The sequence below is a fragment of the Corylus avellana genome, chromosome 4 (assembly GCF_965113065.1).
Source record: "Corylus avellana chromosome 4, dhCorAvel1.hap1.2, whole genome shotgun sequence".
NCBI lineage: Eukaryota > Viridiplantae > Streptophyta > Magnoliopsida > Fagales > Betulaceae > Corylus > Corylus avellana.
The window spans coordinates 30,817,014-30,836,714 of record NC_142493.1 but is presented as its reverse complement, the minus strand read 5'-3'; the positions used below and the strand labels follow the sequence as shown (position 1 = coordinate 30,836,714).

Sequence of the window (19,701 nt, the reverse complement as noted above, 5' to 3'; positions counted from 1 at the left end):
ACACTCACACAGATGCTGGGTGGATTGGTTGAACAACTGTTATATCATTGACATTGTCGAAGTTGGAGGCGTGTTCTTTCAAAAATTGAGTATTTATATGCATTATTCAAGGTCTATTGTATATCCATTATCCAGACTAAATTCAGCTAATTCATTTGAACCATTCTCTGCTTCTGAAGACAATGGCTTCTTTTTCCATTGATGAGTTTGTCGGAAATGGAGTTCTGAAGGGACTGCTTCCAAAGCTGTTAGAAGAAGGCTGGGATGATGTGCCAACACTGAAGATCATGAATTCTGAAGACATGATTGCATTAAACATGACACAACAGGAAAAGGTTGGTTGACAACAAATTAGCTTCTTATCATATATACACAAATTCTATTATATCTCTACTTTTTCCAAAAAAAAGAAACCATCCCTTCAGAAGATCATTGTCACTAATCTGCTAAAGCATGCATTTTTCCCACTTCAGAATGCAGTTGAAATCAGGTCTTACCTGCATGACCGTACTCTGATGCAATATGGAGATAAGCTGGAGGCAGATGGGAGATCTCTGCCTGAGCTTCTTGGCTTGAGCATCGAAGATCTTTCTTGTCAGGTTGGTATGAAGAGAGGCCACATCGCCCGTTTCATGGACAGAACAGCTGCATGTGCAGACCAGCTTCCGAAGCCTTATGATCTGCCTCCAACAAAAGCAAACAGGATGGATAGTTTTCAGAAAAGTTATGTTTCTGTCAACTCTAGCAAAGTGCAGGGCATGAGAAAATCCCTTGTGAGAGGGGGGACAACTTCTGATAAATCATTAGAACAATCGGTGGCTGATTTCAAGATCAAAGATGGATATATCTTCAAAGGAATTGTTGCTGCACAACCAGCTGACCCTAGATTATGTGGTTGTGTACAACCTCCTCCTATAGTTGACACAGTTGCTCCTTACTCCATTATTGAAAATATCTCCATTCAAAAACTAACACCAGAGTATAAGATTGGGATGGAACGTTTGGTGAAAACCAAGACACCACCTATGAGGGCTTCAGATTTGTGGCGAGATAAACCGGCCGTGCTCCTCTGCCTCCGACGTCCCGGGTAAATTCCTGTGTTCTATATTCACTACCATGTTTATACAAGTATGTTCATTAATAACAGTTGCAAGTGGTAGCAACAAAAAAGGAAATTAAGAAAATCAAGGGCTCATCATATAATTTTACTAAGAGTATTTGTCTGCACAACTCAAATTTTCATGGGTGACTTTTCTTAAAATTTAAGGGTGATATGGTTTTGTTGTTGAAAACAGGTGCATCATGTGCAGAGCTGAGGCTCACCAGCTCTACGCCAAAAAACCGATATTTGATGCATTGGGAGTACAACTATTTGCTGTTCTTCATGAGCACATAGAGCCAGAGGTATTGAGCAAACACTTACTTCAACTTGTAGCTCTTCCAAATTCCAATCAATTCCTATTTGCTTGATTTAGTATTTTAATGATGCAGGTAAGGGACTTTTGGCCAAGGTATTGGGGTGGTGCTGTACTCTATGATCGAGGTATGGAGTTCTTCAAAGCTCTAGGTGGAGGGAAACTTCTCAAGGACAAGTTCTTATCAGGATTTGTTTTCAACCCCCGAGCCATTGCAAATTACAAGCGTGCAAAAGCAACGGGAATAGACTATAACTTGAAAGGAGAAGGTGAAATCAAGGGTGGACTCTTCATAGTTGGCAGTGGAAAGAGTGGAGTTGCTTACCAGTTTATTGAGAGGAATTTTGGTGACTGGGCACCTCCGGCTGAAATCATTGAAATCTGCACAAAGTTGCAGGTATTCTTGTTGGCTTCTCTAGCCTTATATATAATAAATAGATGGCCTCTCTCCAAGCATGTGTTCTCTTTTTAACAAGGTATTCTTTGACCTTATGCAGAACCCGCAACACAATCAAGGGGAGTCCATCAGCACATCAAGGGAACATGAATAGAAAGAAGTCACTTGTTGTTTTACAATTCACATCACTTTACTTTCTTTTCCTTGTGTGAGATGTTGCTTGTATTGCCTTGTATGGATTAATTGTTAGGTTTGTTTATTATTCTTTTTGTTGTGGTGTATTTGAGAATAGGTGTTGGTGGTGGTTGTTGCTGCTGCTGCTGATTCTTTTGTAGTTGGTGGTGGTGGTGATGTTGCTGCACGTTTTATGCAAACAATCCAACTTATTTTCAGAATCAGTTTTCGTTTGACAGAAGCCTTAATTCCTCATAACATAAAAAATAGGGGTGACACTACACTTGGTCTACTAACATGGGAACAAGACCAGGACGAGGCAGAATGAACCGATCACACCCACATTTAAATGAGAGTGTGATCAATAATACATTAGGAAAGTCAAGGTCCAATAGGTTGATCGATCGCACCCACATTCGAATAGGAGTGTGATGGCAACAATCGAGATTCAAAAGACGTTTAAAAAATAAGGATTACCGAACCAACAAGAATTCCGACTCGATTTCCATTTAGACTTTTCATCCAAATTTGTTTCCTCTTCAAATTAGAGTGAGTGATTTTGTAGGGCCTTATCCAAATTTGGATGATATTATTGCCTTTTGAGATTCAGTATCTTGCAGTGTTCCTTCTCAGATGATTTACTTGCTTTTTAGGTTTAAGTTTCCATCTTTAGGCGATTTCAGTTGATGTTATAAGAAGACGTTATGACAACAAAGAATAAACATTCCACTAGATATAAAATCAGGGGAAAAGTACAATGATATATTATACAGAAATCAAGAAACTCAAAAAAAAAAAAAAAAAAAAAAATTACTCCAAACAATCTAAAGCGGCAAAACCAAAAAAAAAAAAAAAAAAAACGATTTACAGGATACAATATGTGCACTTGGACTGCAAACACTTCAGGTGTCAAGGCGATGAAGAATGTTGAGCACCAAAATTAGAGAAGAAATTCTGGTTGAACAAATATTTCGCTGACAATGAAAATAGCAAGACAAATACGGCCAGAATAACACAAATTCGGTTAGAGCGCCTGGCCTTTGCCATTTCCGAAGCCTCAAACTTTGAAACCATGCCATCAGCCTTATTGGCAGAAATGGAAGAATTCACTTCACTCTCACAGATAGGTGCCTCTTCTGATGGTTTATCCACCTGAATTCAGAAAAAGCGGGAGAGATTTTTTAGAACAGCAATCCTCAATTACCAAATAGATTGTCAAGGTGCATGAAATGTCAAACTCAGAAACTTTCCATCTAACTCTTAAGAACTCCTTTGATTTTGAAAGGAACTAAATGCCACTTCTCAAATAGAATCCCTCAGGAAGAATGCGACTGGGAAATAAATCAAGGTCCCTGAATAACTCATTAAGAATTTCCAGTTACTCTGATCAGCATAAGAACGTTTAATTTCTTCATGAATCTTAAGAATATAAAGAAGTTAACACCAATGTTAAGCACATAAATGTGGATAACTTATTGACTTTAATAAAATATTTGATAGTTAACCATTCACCTAAATGTTTTTCACTTGACCTAAGGTGTATCACTGTTGCAACCTGTTGGCTGCAAAAAGCCACAAAGGACCCATCAATCCAATGAATGAACAAGATCACGGTGAGAGGATTGATTTTGTCAACAATTTTAGAGATATACCCAAAACTATGAATTCAATTTTCCACTACTAGAACCACATAAGGAAGACGAGGTTAAAAAGAAAACAAGAATCATCATGCGGACAAGCAAAACTAGGACTTATGAATCATTTGTTCTGCCTCATTTGAACTCCAGCCGTGTCACCTCTTCCAATAATTTCATGCACATTGTAACAATAATGCTTCTTTACTGGCAAAAAATGTTTTCCAAGTCAAAGAAGCCAGCAACAGGTGACCCATTTGAGAATGTATAGTGTTAAAACAAGAGATAAGAATTTGCTTAAAATGAACAGACACGAGAGTGTGGAAGGGGGAACTACACAAGCACCAAGGTTTAGCCATCAACAATAATGCAATAAGAGACTGGAGACCGTATTCTCTTTGGTTCATAGTGCCCTAAAATTTTATCATTCTATGTTTTGACTAAACTAGGGGTATCCATCAAGCTTAAACTGTAATACACACACATGCTCACACACACAGAATCAGACATGCATTTCATACCAGAAATGACCAAAAATTAAGCTTATTGATTGTTTGGTGTGGCTTTCAATGCAAGTTACGCACCCCCCCCCCCCCCCTCTTCTCTATCATTGAATAAGAAGTAATCATGAACTGCTTGTGGGTATACCAATATGTTTGCTAATGCACAAAGACAAGTACTTTTATTTTTTTATGAATACAAAGAAGAATACTTTTGACATCAATGGTGTGAGAACCCTCAACGGATCAACAGGTGAAAAAAAAATTCAAACACCTTGGTTAATGTATGTTGTTGTGTCTTCAAAGGGTTTATTATATAGAGTTCAGTCTCACCAATTGAAATTCGCTCAATAACCCCAAATAACACATAGATGGTGGTGAATTGGTGTTTTCCGATTATAACAACCAATTAATATTTCACAGCAACACAATATATCACCAAAATTAAGTAAAGCTATAAAAAATCAAGCACAACAATTTTGTTGGTGAAGTGGAAACCTTTGGAATAACCAATCAAAAGTAAAACCACTCCGGCACAGCCAAATCCAAAAAACGTATCCAAGATCTAAGTTGAAAGCAATTTGGTCTAGTGTGACCAACAATCCCACAATGGTGACAAGTTAGAACAAACCTAGGCGTAGGTTGTTTCTTAGGAGGATGTCTAGAATTGGGCTTCACAACATCATTCAAGCAAACATTTTTTCCCTTATCCAGACTAGCCACCTCAGCCTTGGCCTCCTCAATTTTCACAGCTTTACAAGCATGGTCTTGCCTTTAGAAACAGAATTTGCATGTGAAGTAGAAGGCAAAGATGAACAGGAATTAACAAAGCCCGAGCCAGATTTATCAGAATTATGTTTTTGAATATTTAACATTTTTTCAAGCTTATCACTAGAAAAAAATTTTAAGGTGATCTTCAGATTCCTTAATCTCATTCTCAAGTGACCTGTTATATTCACTAAGTGTGGCAATTTCACGTTTCAGTTTATCAACAACAAGAGTATCATCCAACTTTGCAAGCAACTTATCCTTTTCAAATTCAACTTCATTAAGCTTTTTAAAAGTCTTTGTTCAATTTTTTCAGTTTATTGCATTCTAGAAAAGCTTATTATAAGCAACTTGCAGGTCATCCTCATCATCGGAATCACCCTGAGATGACTCACCTAAGTCAGGTGTGGTGTACACACTGGACTCATGACTGCTCTCAATGGAGGCGGTAAAGGCCAAGTAATTCCCACTCTCATCAGGGGCATCATTGAGTCCTAAAATCGGATTCATCACTAAGGGCAACATTCATGGCCTTACCCTTGGACTTCAGCCCGAATATGACCAAAACTTGAAAACTCATGGCATTGAATGCCTTGAGAGTTCTTATCTTTTTTACCCTTGTCCTTTTTTCCTTGGGAGGTTCCATAGGAATCACCTTTGGATTTCTCAGCACTCTTAGAAGACTTGTTCTTTGTGTTTCCTTTCCTAGGTCTGAAAAGTTTCTTGAATCTTTTAGTAAACAATGCCAAGTCCTCACCATTCAATGAGCCGTCATCAGAGGAGTCATCAGCCTTTTCCGGCATAGTTTTTAAGGCAATAGACTTGTTCTTCTTGGGTTGAGGCAATGAGAGCTCATAGGTTCGAAGAGTAATCACTAACTCCTCAACGTTATTAGTGTCAAATTCTTTGCTTTCTTCAATAGTAGTGATCTTAGGTCTAAACAGTTCAGGCAAAGACCTCATGATTTTTCTAACAATTCTAGATTCAGGTATCTTCTCCCCTACGTTGAAGCTAGAATTCACAATTTCAGTTAATTTGGCATAGAACTCATCAAAAGTTTCATCCTCTTTCATTCTTATTTCTTCAAATTTTAGAAGGCAGCAGGAAAAGTTTAGAATTTTTAACAACTTTGATACCTTCATGAGTGACTTCAAGAATGTCTCATGCCTTCTGGGCTTTCACACATAGATGTTTGTTTGAACTCTTCAAGTGAAACAACCATGAATATAGTATTCAATCCCTTGCTATTCTAATTACACTCATTTGATTTCTCCTTAGACCATGCGTCAATGGCAGTAGTCGGCCTTTTCCAAAGAGGCCCAAACACATCTCAGGTGTTCAAGAACGCTTTCATGTGTACCTTCTAATAAGCATAATTGTTCCATCAAAATAGGGAAGAGCACCAAAGGATTGGGACTTATCCATTGACAACTGGGGTCAAGGATCTCACTCAGGAACTTAATCTAAACAAAGTGAATTAGGCTCTGATACTAATTGAAATTCGCCCAATTACCATAAATAACACCTAGAAGGGGGTAAGTAGGTGTTTTCCAATTGTAACAACTAATTAAAATTTCACGGCCACACAATATATCACCAAAATTAAGCTGTAAAAACATCAAACACAATAATTTTCATGATGGAGTTGAAACCTTTTGGAGAATTCTTCAAAAGTAAAACCATTTTGGGGCAACTAAACCCAGTAAACTTATCCACTATAGAAGAATTAAATGACAACATTTTATACTTACAAAACCTTTGTAATCTGTTGAAGTCATAATTAAGTTATTAAGAGGGTGTTTGTTAAACACCCTCCCACCCCCAAATACTCTTCACATCTTTTTTCAAAAAAATTAACATCAAAACATTCTCACTTTTTATATCACATCATTTACTTTTTACTACTATTCAAATTTATATAAAAATAAAAAATAAAAAAAATAAAAATACTACAAAACAAAACTTTTTCACTTTTCAATACTACTTTTTCACTTTTCTATACCAATCATTACTCTCAATTTTTTTTCCTCCAAAATATGAACAATATCCAGGGTGGAATGATGTTTACCTAACAACCCCTAAATTTACCTCTTCCTATAAGCTTAAGCTTGTGGGACAAATGGTAATTTAACATAGTATCAAAGCCAAAGGTCTTGAAATCAAACCTTGACTCCGTCAATTCACCCTATTTAAATGAAATATTCCACGTGTTGGGCCTCATTAAAAAGGAATTTGAGCCCACATGTGAGGAGGAGTGTTAAAGTAATTAAGTGATTAAATTTACCCCTTCCTATCATTTTAACTTTTTAGGACAAGTGGTAATTTAACGTGGTATCAAAGCCAAAGGTCCTGGCATCGAACCTTGACTCTGTCAATTCACTCCCATTTAAATTAAATATTTCACGTGTTGAGTTTCACCTATTAAAAGGGAGTTTGAGCCCCCACGTGAGAGGGAGTATTAAAATAATGATTAAGTTATTAAATTTACCTCTTCCTATAAATTTCAGCTTGTGGGACAACTGTTAATTTAAACATGATTCAAGTGCTACATAGTCTTATGCATCTAAATTAAAGGCCTATTTGTATGTTCCTGGCCTAACCCGATGGCCAGTTATAATCCATGAAGACCATTTCCACCCTTCGTTCTCTTCAAGAAAGACATGCAAGGCAAGTTAGCATAGAAATTAAGAAAGATCCAATGAATACCTGCCTGGAGACTTTTATCCAACTTAGCATTGATCCGATCATTCTTGGAAAACAGAAACTCTTTGCTGTCACCACCTACGTTGTTGTACATAATCTTAGTATTATGTAAATTTTCCACCAGAATTTTGTTCTCCTTTGTTAAAGTATTTAGCTGCATATAACATATCATAATTGATCAAAATTAATCTATATGAAAGATAAATTTAACTACATAAGATTATGAAGAAGCATTCAGAAGTCCATGGTTTTCCCATGAGAAGTGGAACATCTACAGTTATATACATCATCTGAATTTACGGATTCACCATCATAATACAACCAGGAGACCATATGTAAGCCATCATATTGATAAGGTTTATTATCCTCTTACACGTGGCCATTAGGATTTTCTACTATCATTTGCAATGAGGGCTACCACTTCCTTTAGCAGCTCCAATTAGTTATAGACAAGAGACAACAGAAAAATTCAATATCCATGGGATATGCAAAGGCACCTTTAGCAAATGTAATCACTTCAAGTGCTGTGAAGGCAGAAAGAAAAACTATGAAATGGTTGTACAAGAAAGTCGATACCTGATTCTGGATCCGCTCCCTCTCAATGGCTAGTTGCATTGCCATATCCAAAATAAACTTGGTCCTGACATTAATTTCTTTTGCACTTTCTAATTTTGCATTGTTAACTTGATCCAGCGACATCTCCAAGAATTCTATTCTAGCCTTTAGGAAACTTAATTCGTTGTTAAGTTCTGAGTTAGTTTCAGATAGCAGAACACATTGCTCCTCTGCAGTATCAAGCTTACTTTCAGCTTTTGAAACCTTGGATTTTAGATCTTCAATCAGAGTTTCCATATCCCAAATTGCGGAATATAGCATGTTCTGCTGCTCTTGACTTGCTTCAGAGGATGCCTTCGCATGCTGTAATTGGATCTCTAATTCCCTCAACTGGTTCTCAAGTACACCTACCTTTTTATCAGTGTTACTAGCACTTCCTTTATGAAAATTCAGCTCTTCGGTAAGCTCCAAATTTGTCTCCGTTAACTGAGTAGCCTTGGCTTCTGCACTTTCAACCCTAGTTTCTGCTACATATATGCTTTCTTTCAATGACTCAATTACGTTTTCCATTTCAGTAAGTTGCTCTTGACTTGCTTCATTGCAGGCATTTGCTTCATTCAGATGGGTCTGAGATTCTTTCAGTATTTCCTCAAGCAAGTTTACTTTTTCTCTCAAAGAAAATGCCTCAGAGCTTTGGGCAATATGTTCTGCATTGCTGCTTTCAAGCTTCTCCAGAGCAATATCTTTTTCTTTCAGCTCTTCAATACATTCTTGAAGTTTAGTTTTTGTCTCACTTTCTCGTTGAATTGAACCATTTAGATTAAATTTAACAAGATGGAGTTGACCAACCAATTCCTTTGAAATGTTCATGAGCACCTCAGCACCATTTTCTGCCTCTAAAAACCTTCCCCAAACTACTTCTGCTGCTTCCTCCATCCGAAATGATACTTGTTCCGTATAGTGTAACTTTACTTTTAGGTCATCTTCATTTTGTCTTGATTCTGCTAACTTCTTCTCAAGATCTAGCTCCCTGGCGAGTGACTTTTCCAGCATCCGTAGCAAATGTCTTTGTTGTTTGGCCATCTGCATATTTGATTTTGAATTTATGTTCGACAGTCGACTGTTTTCTGAAAATTCCAAGGCCTTGTCATATTTCCCTGTCAAAATGCATGTCTCAAAGAGGTAACAAAATAAAAATAAAAAATAAAAATGCATCTTCATTATATGGGGCAACCATCTAACTAGACCGAGGCTATTAACTTACCATTCTCACATTTGAAAGCTAAGATGCTTCTCTGAAACTTGGCTAACTGCTTCTGCACCTCCAAAATCTGCACTTGAGACTGCTTTAAAGATTCTTCAGAATCATGCAATTTCTCTTCCATCTTAGTTAATAGTTCCCTCAGGTGTCTCCACGAAGATACTTTATGACGGACATCAACAATTTCGGCCTGGAGAGTGTCCATGAAACCGCCCAGCTCTCTTACCTCAGCATCTAAAATGCCAGATAAGAGATCAGATACCAATACCTTCTCAATAGAGTCGGTCGAGGTATGGCCATTGTCCAAAGACATCGTTTGAAGATCATTTTCACGAGCCAGTAGGTACATCAAAAGTATATGCAAATTTACCAACTTCTCAGAAGAATATGCCAAGTCCAAGTCTACTTTTTTTAGAGTTTTCATTGACCTCTGTAACTCTTGCACACCATTTTCATTAGATGAGATTCCCTCATGATAGTCAAGTTGGTCAGACTCCGGAGTCCCACTCCCAGCATACATGTCACCAACAGCTTGGTCATCCATTTCCACTGCTCAGTCCTTGGTTCGACCAAGCTGGCTAAAGGACAAATAAACTAAGGAGAAGGGAAGATGAGGAGAAAGGCAAGGCCTAGCAAAATTAATGCAGACGAATGCAGAATGTTAGTATATACTTCATCCTATTAGTACTACAAACAATATACCCAACTATGGTCAGACTACAGTAAAACAACTAAACAAGAAACAAGATATTTACTGTGTAGCATCAATGAAGGGCAAAAAGAAAGTGGAATCACTGTTATTCATCAACGGCACTATGATTACTAACTATTCAAAAGCAAAGACTGGTTTTGCACAATACTTGAAGAATATGCCTAGAAAACTGACCCGTTTTAAAATTACACTAGGCTTACTAAGTTCTACTTCTATGGATGAGAACCAAATCTCTCCTCCACATGACTTCTAGTAAAAAAAAAAAAAAAAAACTCGGCTTGTAAAAATGTTTCCTTATCAAATGTGATCATCAAAAAGAATTAGCGTAGCACCCAGATAAAAAGCCATTAATCCACGAATTATTTTCACAAAATCACATCGAAGTTTCCGAACTAAGCTGTCCTTACTGTAAATGAGAATCTGAAACCGATTTGAAAGCTCCACACAAACACAGAAGACAAAATTACGGTAATGCAACTACGATTTGAACTAAAATCATACACACAGAATGCCCCGGGATAATTCTTTCATGGGTCGATGAGAAAAAAAGTACCTGCGGGAAAATCTTTACCACCTGGCCTTCTTTGCTCCTCAGCAGAAAAATTGGGTGTTGAGAGAGAATGGAAAAAGCAAATTCTTAACTACCACTTGTTTCCAAATTACCGTTAATCCGAAAGCGCAATCTTTGAGACCCTTTGAAGTTCCATGGTATGTGAGTTTGGAAAAGTCTACGCGAGGCAGTAGGTGCAGATGAGTCAACGTCGATATTGGATACCGTTGGATGAGAGTGCACGTTAGCCACTCCTACGACGTGGAATTCAATCATGGAGGCTGGTTAGCAAAACATTGAAGAGTACGACAGCCTAGCCATGAAGCTGAGTGTACAAAATGTGTCCGCTTCTCTTTGCATTTTTGGCTCTCATAGACACAAGCGCACGACGCCAGTTGTTGAGGAAAGCAACAGAATTTGTCAGATTTTTTTTTTTTTTTTTTTTTTAAATCTTAGAAAAAGAAAATTGGTAAAGTACACCAAAAGTTTGTTTATTTTACAAATTTACCACTAAATTTGTGTAATTAAAAAATAAATAGATATGGGCATATCTATAATTTAAACTTCATGTTTCTATAATTATAATTGTTTAGAAAATTACTATGTTTGTGGGTCTTATTCTTTTTCTCCGAAAGGTTAGGTGTGGAAAAAGCTCTCTCTCAGTCTCATCAGACAATGAAAAGGATGAAGCGTGAAGCATAATAAATCCTTGAAAAAAGCAAACATTTGCAAAATAAATTAAAGTAGTTGCTTTTAACTAGAAATGTGTCTACTTTTGAACCGACTTCAAGTTCTCAAGAGGTAGCTCAATCGGTTAAGACCATCCTTAATGAAATAAATATCACTAGTTCGAATCTCCATCTTTCTTATTGTGCAAACGTGTTAAAAAATATAATAATAAAAAAAATAGTAAATATAGCATTTCTCTTTCTAATTTTCTCTTTGTGTGTGAATGTGAAATAAAGAAAGACGGGTCCATTTTTCATAGGTCCAAAAAGATTTAAGCAACAATCAGACCCAAGCCAATTCATGAACTCATACGTCAATCCGAAGAAAAGCCCAAATAGCTGTTAAAAGAAATTCCAAATGAAGTTGAGCCACCAGTCCAAGCCCAAATGCATTTTGAAAGAAAGCACTTCAAACCGTCGCTAGAAACTGAGTCAACTCAGTCCAGTCAGCCACTCGGTCCACCACTCGGCTTCAAATCCAAGCAAACAAATTAGATTGAAAAATGGAAAGGTTTGGAGGTGGGTAATGCAATACGCAAGACCGATATCTTCATTTTATTCTTTAAAGTTGACATCATTTTTAAGATTATCATCGAATCGAATTTAGAATAATTCAGTGGTTTGAAGGTATACTCTCAAAGCCAGAGGGATGAGAAATTTGCTCTGTTTTGATGACAGAGTTCTTTGAAGAAAAACTCTGTTTTTACTACTTCTCAACGTTCCCAATAATTTTTACTGGTTTTTCTTCTGGTCTAACAATTGATTGATGGAGACTGTAGACTGCCAGAGTTGAAACCAAACCCAAAACCTGCATGTTGATGATGGTCTTGTAATACTGGGGGAGAGCTTCCATATGTATCTGCAATACTGATTTGCTTCCATTTTCAGTTGCATGAGACCAAATATTAGAGGGTGCTATAAGTTAGCAGAAGGCTTCAATATTACTCCCGTGATCATCACAGAAATGGGATGTTTTGTTTACCCCAAAACTACCACGGAGTCGGTGAAAGAATGGAATTAGAAGGGAAAAACAAAATTACATCTGTTAGTACATGATTAAAACAAACAGCCTCTAACTAAACTGGAGAAAACATTACTATGTTTTTCCCTCGCAATCTTTCTAACAAAATGCACCCAGCCAATTTCTTAACCATATGAAAAGCCTATATATGACTATGAGCATCCCTCTTAGCCTGTTACATCCCTGATCCAAAAACATCCTTAAAGTCGGGAACCAAACCTACTATTGTGAATATAGGATTCTCACTTGTGGATATTGTATGCTATTTAACACTTCAGAAGAGTAACAGCTGTGGTTGATCATATCTCTGAGAATCCGAAAAGAGGGGCCCTTCAAACTTTCTACACCAGGCTAGTAGCATCTCACTTAAACACAAAGAACTTGAAGCAAATATGTTGATGTTAAATCTTTAATAATGGAAGATGAAACCTCGTGAGCTTTGTTATTTCCTTGAGGCCGTCATGGTACTATGGCATAAATCCAAAAACAGTAATCAAGGTTCAACTTTCATATGGCTGTGTGGCAAAGAGCCTGCAAATACAGAATAAACTTGAGAACAGTACGGGGTATACCATAGGAGAGGATTTATGCAAAAAGGATAAAAAAAAAATTATACCATCTGCATCTTGGCTATTGAGGGGAGTACTGGTTCCATAGCTCATCTGGACAACATTGTGGAGCTCATCCTCCCAGACATTAGGTAGCTGTATAGTCATGCATATCAAAAGAAAATGTTGACCTTGACGCATGGGAGAGACTCAATGAAGCCCGAGTGGAAAGAATAATGTCAATACATCCTCAAGTGTACAGGACTTTAGCAATATTGCAAATGAATGTCAAGAAAACATAAATGTTTGGCCTAGCCGACAGAAGCCAACTTATTAAACAGAATATGCCCAACATAGGGTTCGACTATTCCATTTGTGCAATATAATATAAGATAAAAAAAATAACACTAAATATGAGCTATATTAGAATCAAAACAGATGATGAGAAACTAGAGCTTGTTAGATAAAGTTTTTGAAAAGTTTTTGAAGAGTGTTTTGGGTTCTTGAGTTTTGATAGAAAAGTGAAAATTAAGAAGTGTTCACAGTGAGGGCCACATTAGAAAAAATGTTTTTTGTAGGGTCCACACAAGGAAATTTGTTTGGTAAACTGAGAAGTGTTTCCGAAAAGCAAGAAGCTGTGAACTGTTTTGAAAAATAAAACCAGATAAACAATAAAGCCAAAAAAAAAAAAAAAAAAAAAAAGTCTGCTGGAGACATGTTGGAGGCTAGCCTCTATAGTTGGCGACCATGTAATACCCCAATCCCGCACTGAGAAGATGAATAACCCACATAAAGTTGGTAGATTATTAAGGCATTTTGGAGAGAACTCCAATTATAACTTAACTAATCATTTTAGAGTGATAGCGTAAATATAGCTAGCATTTTGCCTAGATCACTACAAACTCATCTGTGAAGGGTGGAGACCACCAAACAAATCGGCGGCCACCGCAATGGTCACCACGTGGATCAGAGTTGTCATCAACGGTCATTACAAGGCTGGCTGACCATGCAGATCTGGTGGTGGCCATCGCAGTGGCTGCCAAATAGATCTAGCAACCACCAATCCAATGGCCTCCACCCACGGAGGCCATCCAGATCCCTTTTTAAAAAAAAATTATAAGTAATAAGTCCAACTTCCACAAATGAAAAACTAGCTATGGATCAAAAGATACCTGTGTAGGATCCTTGAATCCTCCAGCCATGGGTGACAGCTGTGTGTCATTGGTTCTTCGAAGCAAATCAGATGAGCTTCCCATGCCAGGAAGACCAGCTTGAATAAGTCTTTGTTGAGATGGAAGTAGTAGAGGACAAGCCACAGACATATCCGGTGAAAATCCTTGTGCAGACCCTGCTCTTGTCTGAAGGATCTGCATGAATTGTAGAATGTGTCATGGTAAACCAGCAGTACACATAAGAGTTCTCATTATATTGAAATATTTGTGTATTTACATTTTTTCCCAGGAGCCCTTCGATATTAAAATCTAGCCGTGGATTCACAGTAGCAAGTTTCATTGACAAAAACTGCAAAAAAGGGAGCAAGCGTTAAAATATAAGAACCAAGGACTCATTGAAACACACATCTTTCTAATATACACGTGAAGCAATAATTTAATGAAAAGGGTTCATCAAAATCTTTAGATAGGTTAATTAGTGTAAAGTTCTTCTATTTTCAGTCTTTATCTCAAAAGCAAGACCTCATGGCACTGATATTATAAGCTGCTGCCATCTTTAATCATTCAAAGTGACCCAATATTATGTAGTTCATGTATCTCTACCAAACTTCTTGCGAAATTTTGAGTTGATGTGCCCAGAAACCCGGAACAAGATCCTCTCCAGTTCATTTGAACTGGATAATATCCCGTTAGTTATATTGGAGGGGTGAGGGGCAAAAACACCCCTCCAATATAACTAACTGGATATTATCCAGTTCAAATGAAATGGAGAAGAATCAGAGGATCCTAATTCAAGAAACCCCAGATACAGGAAAGGCCAGTCAGTAACACTAGATAAACCAAGAGTCACTACCTAAGAAACGAAAAAGAATTGTTACTCTCATACCTCAACCTGTCGTTGCAGTGATTGTACATAGTTAATGATTTCGTCCAGCATCACCGCTTTACCAGTGACCTGCAAAAACAAATCAGTTCTCATAATTTGAACAGCTTCCACTCAATTCTGAAGTAATTATGCTATTTCACCTATTGATTTCAACAAGCCAAGTTAGCTAACCTTATTGCAACCAGGTACAAGGTCTTGAAGAAACTTCATCCTTTCACTGATCTTTTCTCTTCTTACCTATAATCAGATTCATTTTATTCCAACCCAAATGCTATAGCAAAAAAATTGGTTTTTATTAAAAAATAAAAATAAAAATAAATAATCATATCTTACTCTTTCTGCAAGACTATGGCTATTTGTTGCCTGGCCCCTTCGAGCTCTGACATGAATATATTCTTCTTTTGGTGGATCTGAAGGTTGAGAACCCTGTTTACCATGTTTACCAGAGCTCTTGCTAGTAGTTGAAGTTGGGTTTTGGTCTCCCTTTTGTTGAATTTCAGCGTCATCCTTTGCAGATTCACCAGATTGTTGTGGAGCACCATTGGCTAGATCAAGTTTAGTATCCTAGCACAAAAGTTCAACATCGTGAGGGGAAAAAATATAATCGTTTGTGATAATAGAAGAAAAATTCAGAAGCATGATTTACCGGCCCACTTCTTTTCCTTTTCTTTGAGTCAAGTCTCTTTGCAAAAGGTTCCCCACCTGTACCCTCCAACACCGATGGCTCATCTTGATCACCAGCACCGCTAAACTCAGCTTCATCAGAATCATTACCAGACTGACCAATGCCTTGTTTTGCTTCATCATGAGATCTCAAAAGGCTCTCACTTTTTCTCTCATCCTTTACTAGGCTCCCTTCAGTATCCCCATGCTCAATAGACAAAGGAACATCTTTGGAAGCGTCACCCCCACTCTGCTCATTCTTTTGAGACTGCCCACCAGAAACTGATTTCAACCCATTGCCAACAAAAGCCTCTTGCGTCCCCTGCATGAGCCCCCCGCCCCTAGAATAAAGACCCGTTGATTCAGGAATCCCATAAGGGCTCATCATACCGCTAAAATTACCACCGTTGAAGCATGAGAACCTAGCAGCACGCTCAATGAACGCAGAATCTGCTGGGAATTGAGATAAGCTCTGTGGGAGCATGGCAGCTGCATTCGGCAAGAAAATACCCCCTTTCAACATTGAACTTGTTGGATTCCAACCCATATCAAATGATGTATCAATACTTCTTAAAGAGGCCGGACTAGCTTTTGCCTTTCCAATCCTTTCTGAAATGCTTGCGTTGTTCTGGACGGCAATGTCATAAAATCCCAAGTTTTCCGAATTGGAGTTATGGTCCCAAAGGATTTGGCCAAATGAGTCCACCATTGAAGTAGATGAACAAGGGGAAGATCCAATTAGGTCTCCTTTGCTAACAGCCATCAGATTTCCCATGGGAGCCAAACCGGTAGATCTATTTGCGAGATTGGCACTGCCAAATCGCCAATCTGACATACTAGGTACATAGTTCATAGGATTCTCATTCCTGTTTTCTAGCTCAAATTTATCCTTGCCACCCATGTCCATCTCTCCTCGACAAGAATGCCAAAAGCAGCCAGTGGTAAATACCTTTCTCTTAGAATTATTTTCAAACAACCGGCAAACAATCTTTGGAGAATCTAACAAAAACTTCAGAAATTGACCACCCTCAATAAAAAGCTAGTAGCCCAGATACTAGATGAACCAAGGATCAAGAACCAAAAGCAGAGACAAACAAAATGAAGAACTTGTCAATTTCCAAACATATGTTCACTAATAACTATACAAACAGGCTTCAATCGGAACCATGTAATTCGAAACTTACAATATATAAGAAGCTTCACACATTGGTCTTAAGATATTCCTAAAAAGCTCAATAGTATCGAATCCGGTCCCCTACGATGCATTTCCACCCAAAAGACGAGAATATCAGGCAACCATGTGGAATTAACACGAAGAAAAACAGCTCAGCAGCAGTAAACAAGAAAGACCCACATCAAATTTTGAGCTCAAAAACGCAAAAACACTGAAACAAAGTACTAAAGATCAGGCAACTTTAAAAGCTACCGTTTCCAAAGCTACCACTGAACTTGGAAGTACCAAATTACACAAAGGAAGCCCAACCAAGACAGGAATTAAAAAGGACAGTTCAAAGGAGAGCTGGGAAAAGACCATGGAAGCAGTCAATTACACAAAGAACATCGATTTCAGCATAATAAATACCCATTCAAACCCTAGTCAGAGCAGCAGAAACACAGCCCTCAGAGAAAGAGCGAACACAGCTAAAAGTGGCAGGAGAAAGATACCCATTTCAGATTATGTGTACTTTTAGTAGTCCGCTCTCCATTCGAGCTTTCCACTCCCAACTTTTATTGAATTTGGGCCTTTTGTTCAACTCTCTCCGTCTTTTTAGCTCAGAACCCTGCTGTACTGTCACATCCAAGAGAGAGAAACACAAAAGGCAAAATCTAGAGAAATTAAGGAGATGAAGGAGTTAAAGAGAAGGAAAATGGGAAAGACCCTGCATTTATACCACGCTTGCATAAAAAAGAGAGCTCTTGATGATTAACCACCGCCACTGCCAGTGTAAAATATTAGAAAGACCTCCCCAAGCTTTCTTCCGCACTTTGATTGTTTATTGTTCTCGATAAATTTCTGTACCATCTTTTATTTCTTTATTTAACCTACTTTCTATCTTTTTATCTTTTCTTTTTCAGTGTTTTTAATCTCCATTTTTTTTCTTTTTTTTTTTTAGCTTACTGCCTTTGTTCTTGGTTGAAGAGCTTATTAACATCTATAATCTTTAATAGGGTTTGTTTGGTCAAGAAATCAAAACCACAATCTTTACTCATATTCACACACCTTCATCATGTACAGATGTACTCTCTCTCTCTCTCTCTCTCTCTAGAGAGATATATATATAATGTCAACTAGTGTGCAACTGTGCATTATTTGAGGGGGAGATCTAAGGTAGCTGATTGTGATAACTTAACCGTCTTATCTGATTGTGTGCTGCTGGAATAGATTATGGAGCATCTAGCCGCTAAATTATTGAAAAAATTAGCCTCTAACCTTCCCACCACTTCTTTTTTTTTTTTAGGATAAATGCATTTTTATTCATGTGATTTGGAGTTTTAACAAATAGCTCCATTAAATTTAAAAAATGATTAATCACTTTTTTGTGATAAGCAAAAAAGTCAAATTCATCCATACTGTTAGAAAAATTGACAAAATTCGTTAATGTGCAAAATAGAGAGAGTCGAACCACTCCCATGACTTTGAGGGTGATTCGGCCACCCCTTTTGAACATATTTGGGGCAGGCGAACCACGATCATAAGGGTTGTTCGGCCACCCTCAAATGACAAAATAAATCAAATAAGATAAAATAAAAGTGAGGGGCAGTTGAAGCACCCCCAGTAGCCATAGGCCCATGGGGGTGGTTTGACCACCCCTTCTGGGCAATTTGATTTGTGTTGATATGACACGTTAATGAATTCTGTTAACTTTTCTAATGATAAGAACTAATTTGTTCTTTTTTTATTACTCTAGAGAGCAATTGATAACTTTTAAAAACTCGTGAAGTTATTTGTCAAAACTCCAAACCATATGGACAAAAAATGCATTTATACCTTTTTATTTTAAGTTATGGCCGACTTGTTTAATTTTAAGTTTTGAACTAATGTGACGCATCTAGTGTGGTGTGTGTTTGATGTAAATTAGTTGATTCGATGGTCTAAACGACATGACGTAACCCGATGGCGAAGTATCACTCATCATCGTTAAAAAGTTAACGGAAAATGAACATAAAAAATATTTGACAACAATGCAAACTTTAAGGGGTGATATGAAAAGTTTTAATAAAAGGTGAAATCTAGACTATTTGAGTTTTTTTTATTATAAAAAAGTACGCATACTTTCCTTAAACTAATACACAATTTGCAATGTTCTTCAAATTTAAGATTGCATCAATGTCCCCCTCCCCCTCCCAAAAAAAAACCTACCAAAAATTTTTAATGTATCCCTTTTGTCCTGCAAAAAGACAAAAATAATTCTAAAATTTTCTTAATAAGACAAAAATACTTTTAGAAATTTAAAAAATAAAAAAATAAAACTAACTAAAAACTAAAAAAAAAAAAAAAAAAAAAGAAGAAGAAGGGAGGCTGGAAGAGAGGGTAGCCAAGCCACCTCCATTGGCTCAACCATCCCATCTTCCAGCCTCTTTTTTAATTTTTATTTTTTAAAAAAATAAATTATTAAATATATTTTTATCATTTGGGGATATATTGAAAAAATTTTCAATAATTTTAAGAGACATTGATGTACTTTTTAGTTTGGAGAGACATTAAAAATTAAGTCTTTGTTTCACAAAAATATGTCTATTTTCCTTTTTTCCAAATTCAAGGCTTCTGTCATTCTAAGTTTGACCAACCATCTTTTAGCTCTTCCATTTTTCATGCAGTGTTGAGGCTTACTGCTTAAGAAAAAAAAACATAGTAGTGTTAAGGCTTTTATATATATATATATATATATATATATATATATAAACAAAACATATAGATATAATGAAAAATAAAAGATAGCACACACACACATATATATATATATATATATATATATATATAAACAAAACATATAGATATAATGAAAAATAAAA

At 37.0% G+C, this 19,701-nt stretch overlaps 3 protein-coding genes across 5 annotated transcripts; 1 reads left to right on the top strand and 2 right to left on the bottom strand.

The window, feature by feature from the left end:
• The first annotated feature begins 83 nt into the window (after positions 1-83).
• On the top strand, positions 84-2,385 carry LOC132179732 (uncharacterized). The gene is made up of 5 exons (XM_059592497.2): positions 84-335; positions 474-1,087; positions 1,296-1,404; positions 1,492-1,812; positions 1,913-2,385. Exons 1-5 carry the CDS (start codon positions 183-185, stop codon positions 1,964-1,966), a joined length of 1,251 nt encoding a protein of 416 aa, XP_059448480.1. The 5' UTR covers positions 84-182; the 3' UTR covers positions 1,967-2,385.
• Positions 2,386-2,839: 454 nt separating this feature from the next.
• Positions 2,840-11,028, bottom strand: WIT2 (WPP domain-interacting protein 2). 2 transcript variants are annotated; one of them, XM_059590195.2, is made up of 5 exons: positions 10,673-11,028; positions 9,411-10,036; positions 8,168-9,303; positions 7,599-7,745; positions 2,840-3,138 (listed from the first exon to the last, which is right to left on the bottom strand). In XM_059590195.2, the coding sequence occupies exons 2-5, from the start codon at positions 9,949-9,951 to the stop codon at positions 2,896-2,898; spliced, it is 2,067 nt and encodes a 688-aa protein (XP_059446178.2). In that variant the 5' UTR covers positions 9,952-10,036; positions 10,673-11,028; the 3' UTR covers positions 2,840-2,895. The 2 variants fall into 2 exon arrangements, with proteins under 2 accessions (XP_059446178.2, XP_059446179.2); XM_059590196.2 differs by having other exon boundaries at positions 3,047-3,138; positions 7,595-7,745.
• A 1,369-nt stretch (positions 11,029-12,397) lies between these two features.
• Positions 12,398-17,797, bottom strand: LOC132177662 (basic helix-loop-helix (bHLH) DNA-binding superfamily protein). 2 transcript variants are annotated; one of them, XM_059590082.2, is made up of 11 exons: positions 17,580-17,797; positions 17,353-17,476; positions 16,872-16,942; positions 15,671-16,741; positions 15,358-15,588; positions 15,196-15,261; positions 15,025-15,093; positions 14,416-14,487; positions 14,139-14,333; positions 13,035-13,122; positions 12,398-12,949 (listed from the first exon to the last, which is right to left on the bottom strand). In XM_059590082.2, the coding sequence occupies exons 4-11, from the start codon at positions 16,592-16,594 to the stop codon at positions 12,912-12,914; spliced, it is 1,683 nt and encodes a 560-aa protein (XP_059446065.2). In that variant the 5' UTR covers positions 16,595-16,741; positions 16,872-16,942; positions 17,353-17,476; positions 17,580-17,797; the 3' UTR covers positions 12,398-12,911. The 2 variants fall into 2 exon arrangements, with proteins under 2 accessions (XP_059446065.2, XP_059446066.2); XM_059590083.2 differs by having other exon boundaries at positions 16,872-17,471.
• Between the last annotated feature and the right edge of the window lie 1,904 nt (positions 17,798-19,701).

Bases quoted from the DNA above. Each gene is read 5' to 3' on its own strand.
- WIT2 (XM_059590195.2), bottom strand. From the start codon at position 9,951: ATGGATGACCAAGCTGTTGGTGACATGTATGCTGGGAGTGGGACTCCG. The intron at 7,746-8,167 runs GTATCGACTTTC...TGTTATATGCAG, and splicing joins GGGAGCGGATCCAGAATCAG to CTAAATACTTTAACAAAGGA. The intron at 3,139-7,598 runs GCAGGTATTCAT...TTCTGAATTCAG, and splicing joins AGTTGGATAAAAGTCTCCAG to GTGGATAAACCATCAGAAGA.
- LOC132177662 (XM_059590082.2), bottom strand. From the start codon at position 16,594: ATGGACATGGGTGGCAAGGATAAATTTGAGCTAGAAAACAGGAATGAG. The intron at 15,094-15,195 runs GTTAGCTAACTT...TTGTTTTTGCAG, and splicing joins TTGTACCTGGTTGCAATAAG to GTCACTGGTAAAGCGGTGAT. The intron at 13,123-14,138 runs GTATCTTTTGAT...ATGACTATACAG, and splicing joins GATTCAAGGATCCTACACAG to CTACCTAATGTCTGGGAGGA.
- LOC132179732 (XM_059592497.2), top strand. From the start codon at position 183: ATGGCTTCTTTTTCCATTGATGAGTTTGTCGGAAATGGAGTTCTGAAG. The intron at 1,088-1,295 runs GTAAATTCCTGT...TGTTGAAAACAG, and splicing joins CTCTGCCTCCGACGTCCCGG to GTGCATCATGTGCAGAGCTG. The intron at 1,813-1,912 runs GTATTCTTGTTG...GACCTTATGCAG, and splicing joins AAATCTGCACAAAGTTGCAG to AACCCGCAACACAATCAAGG.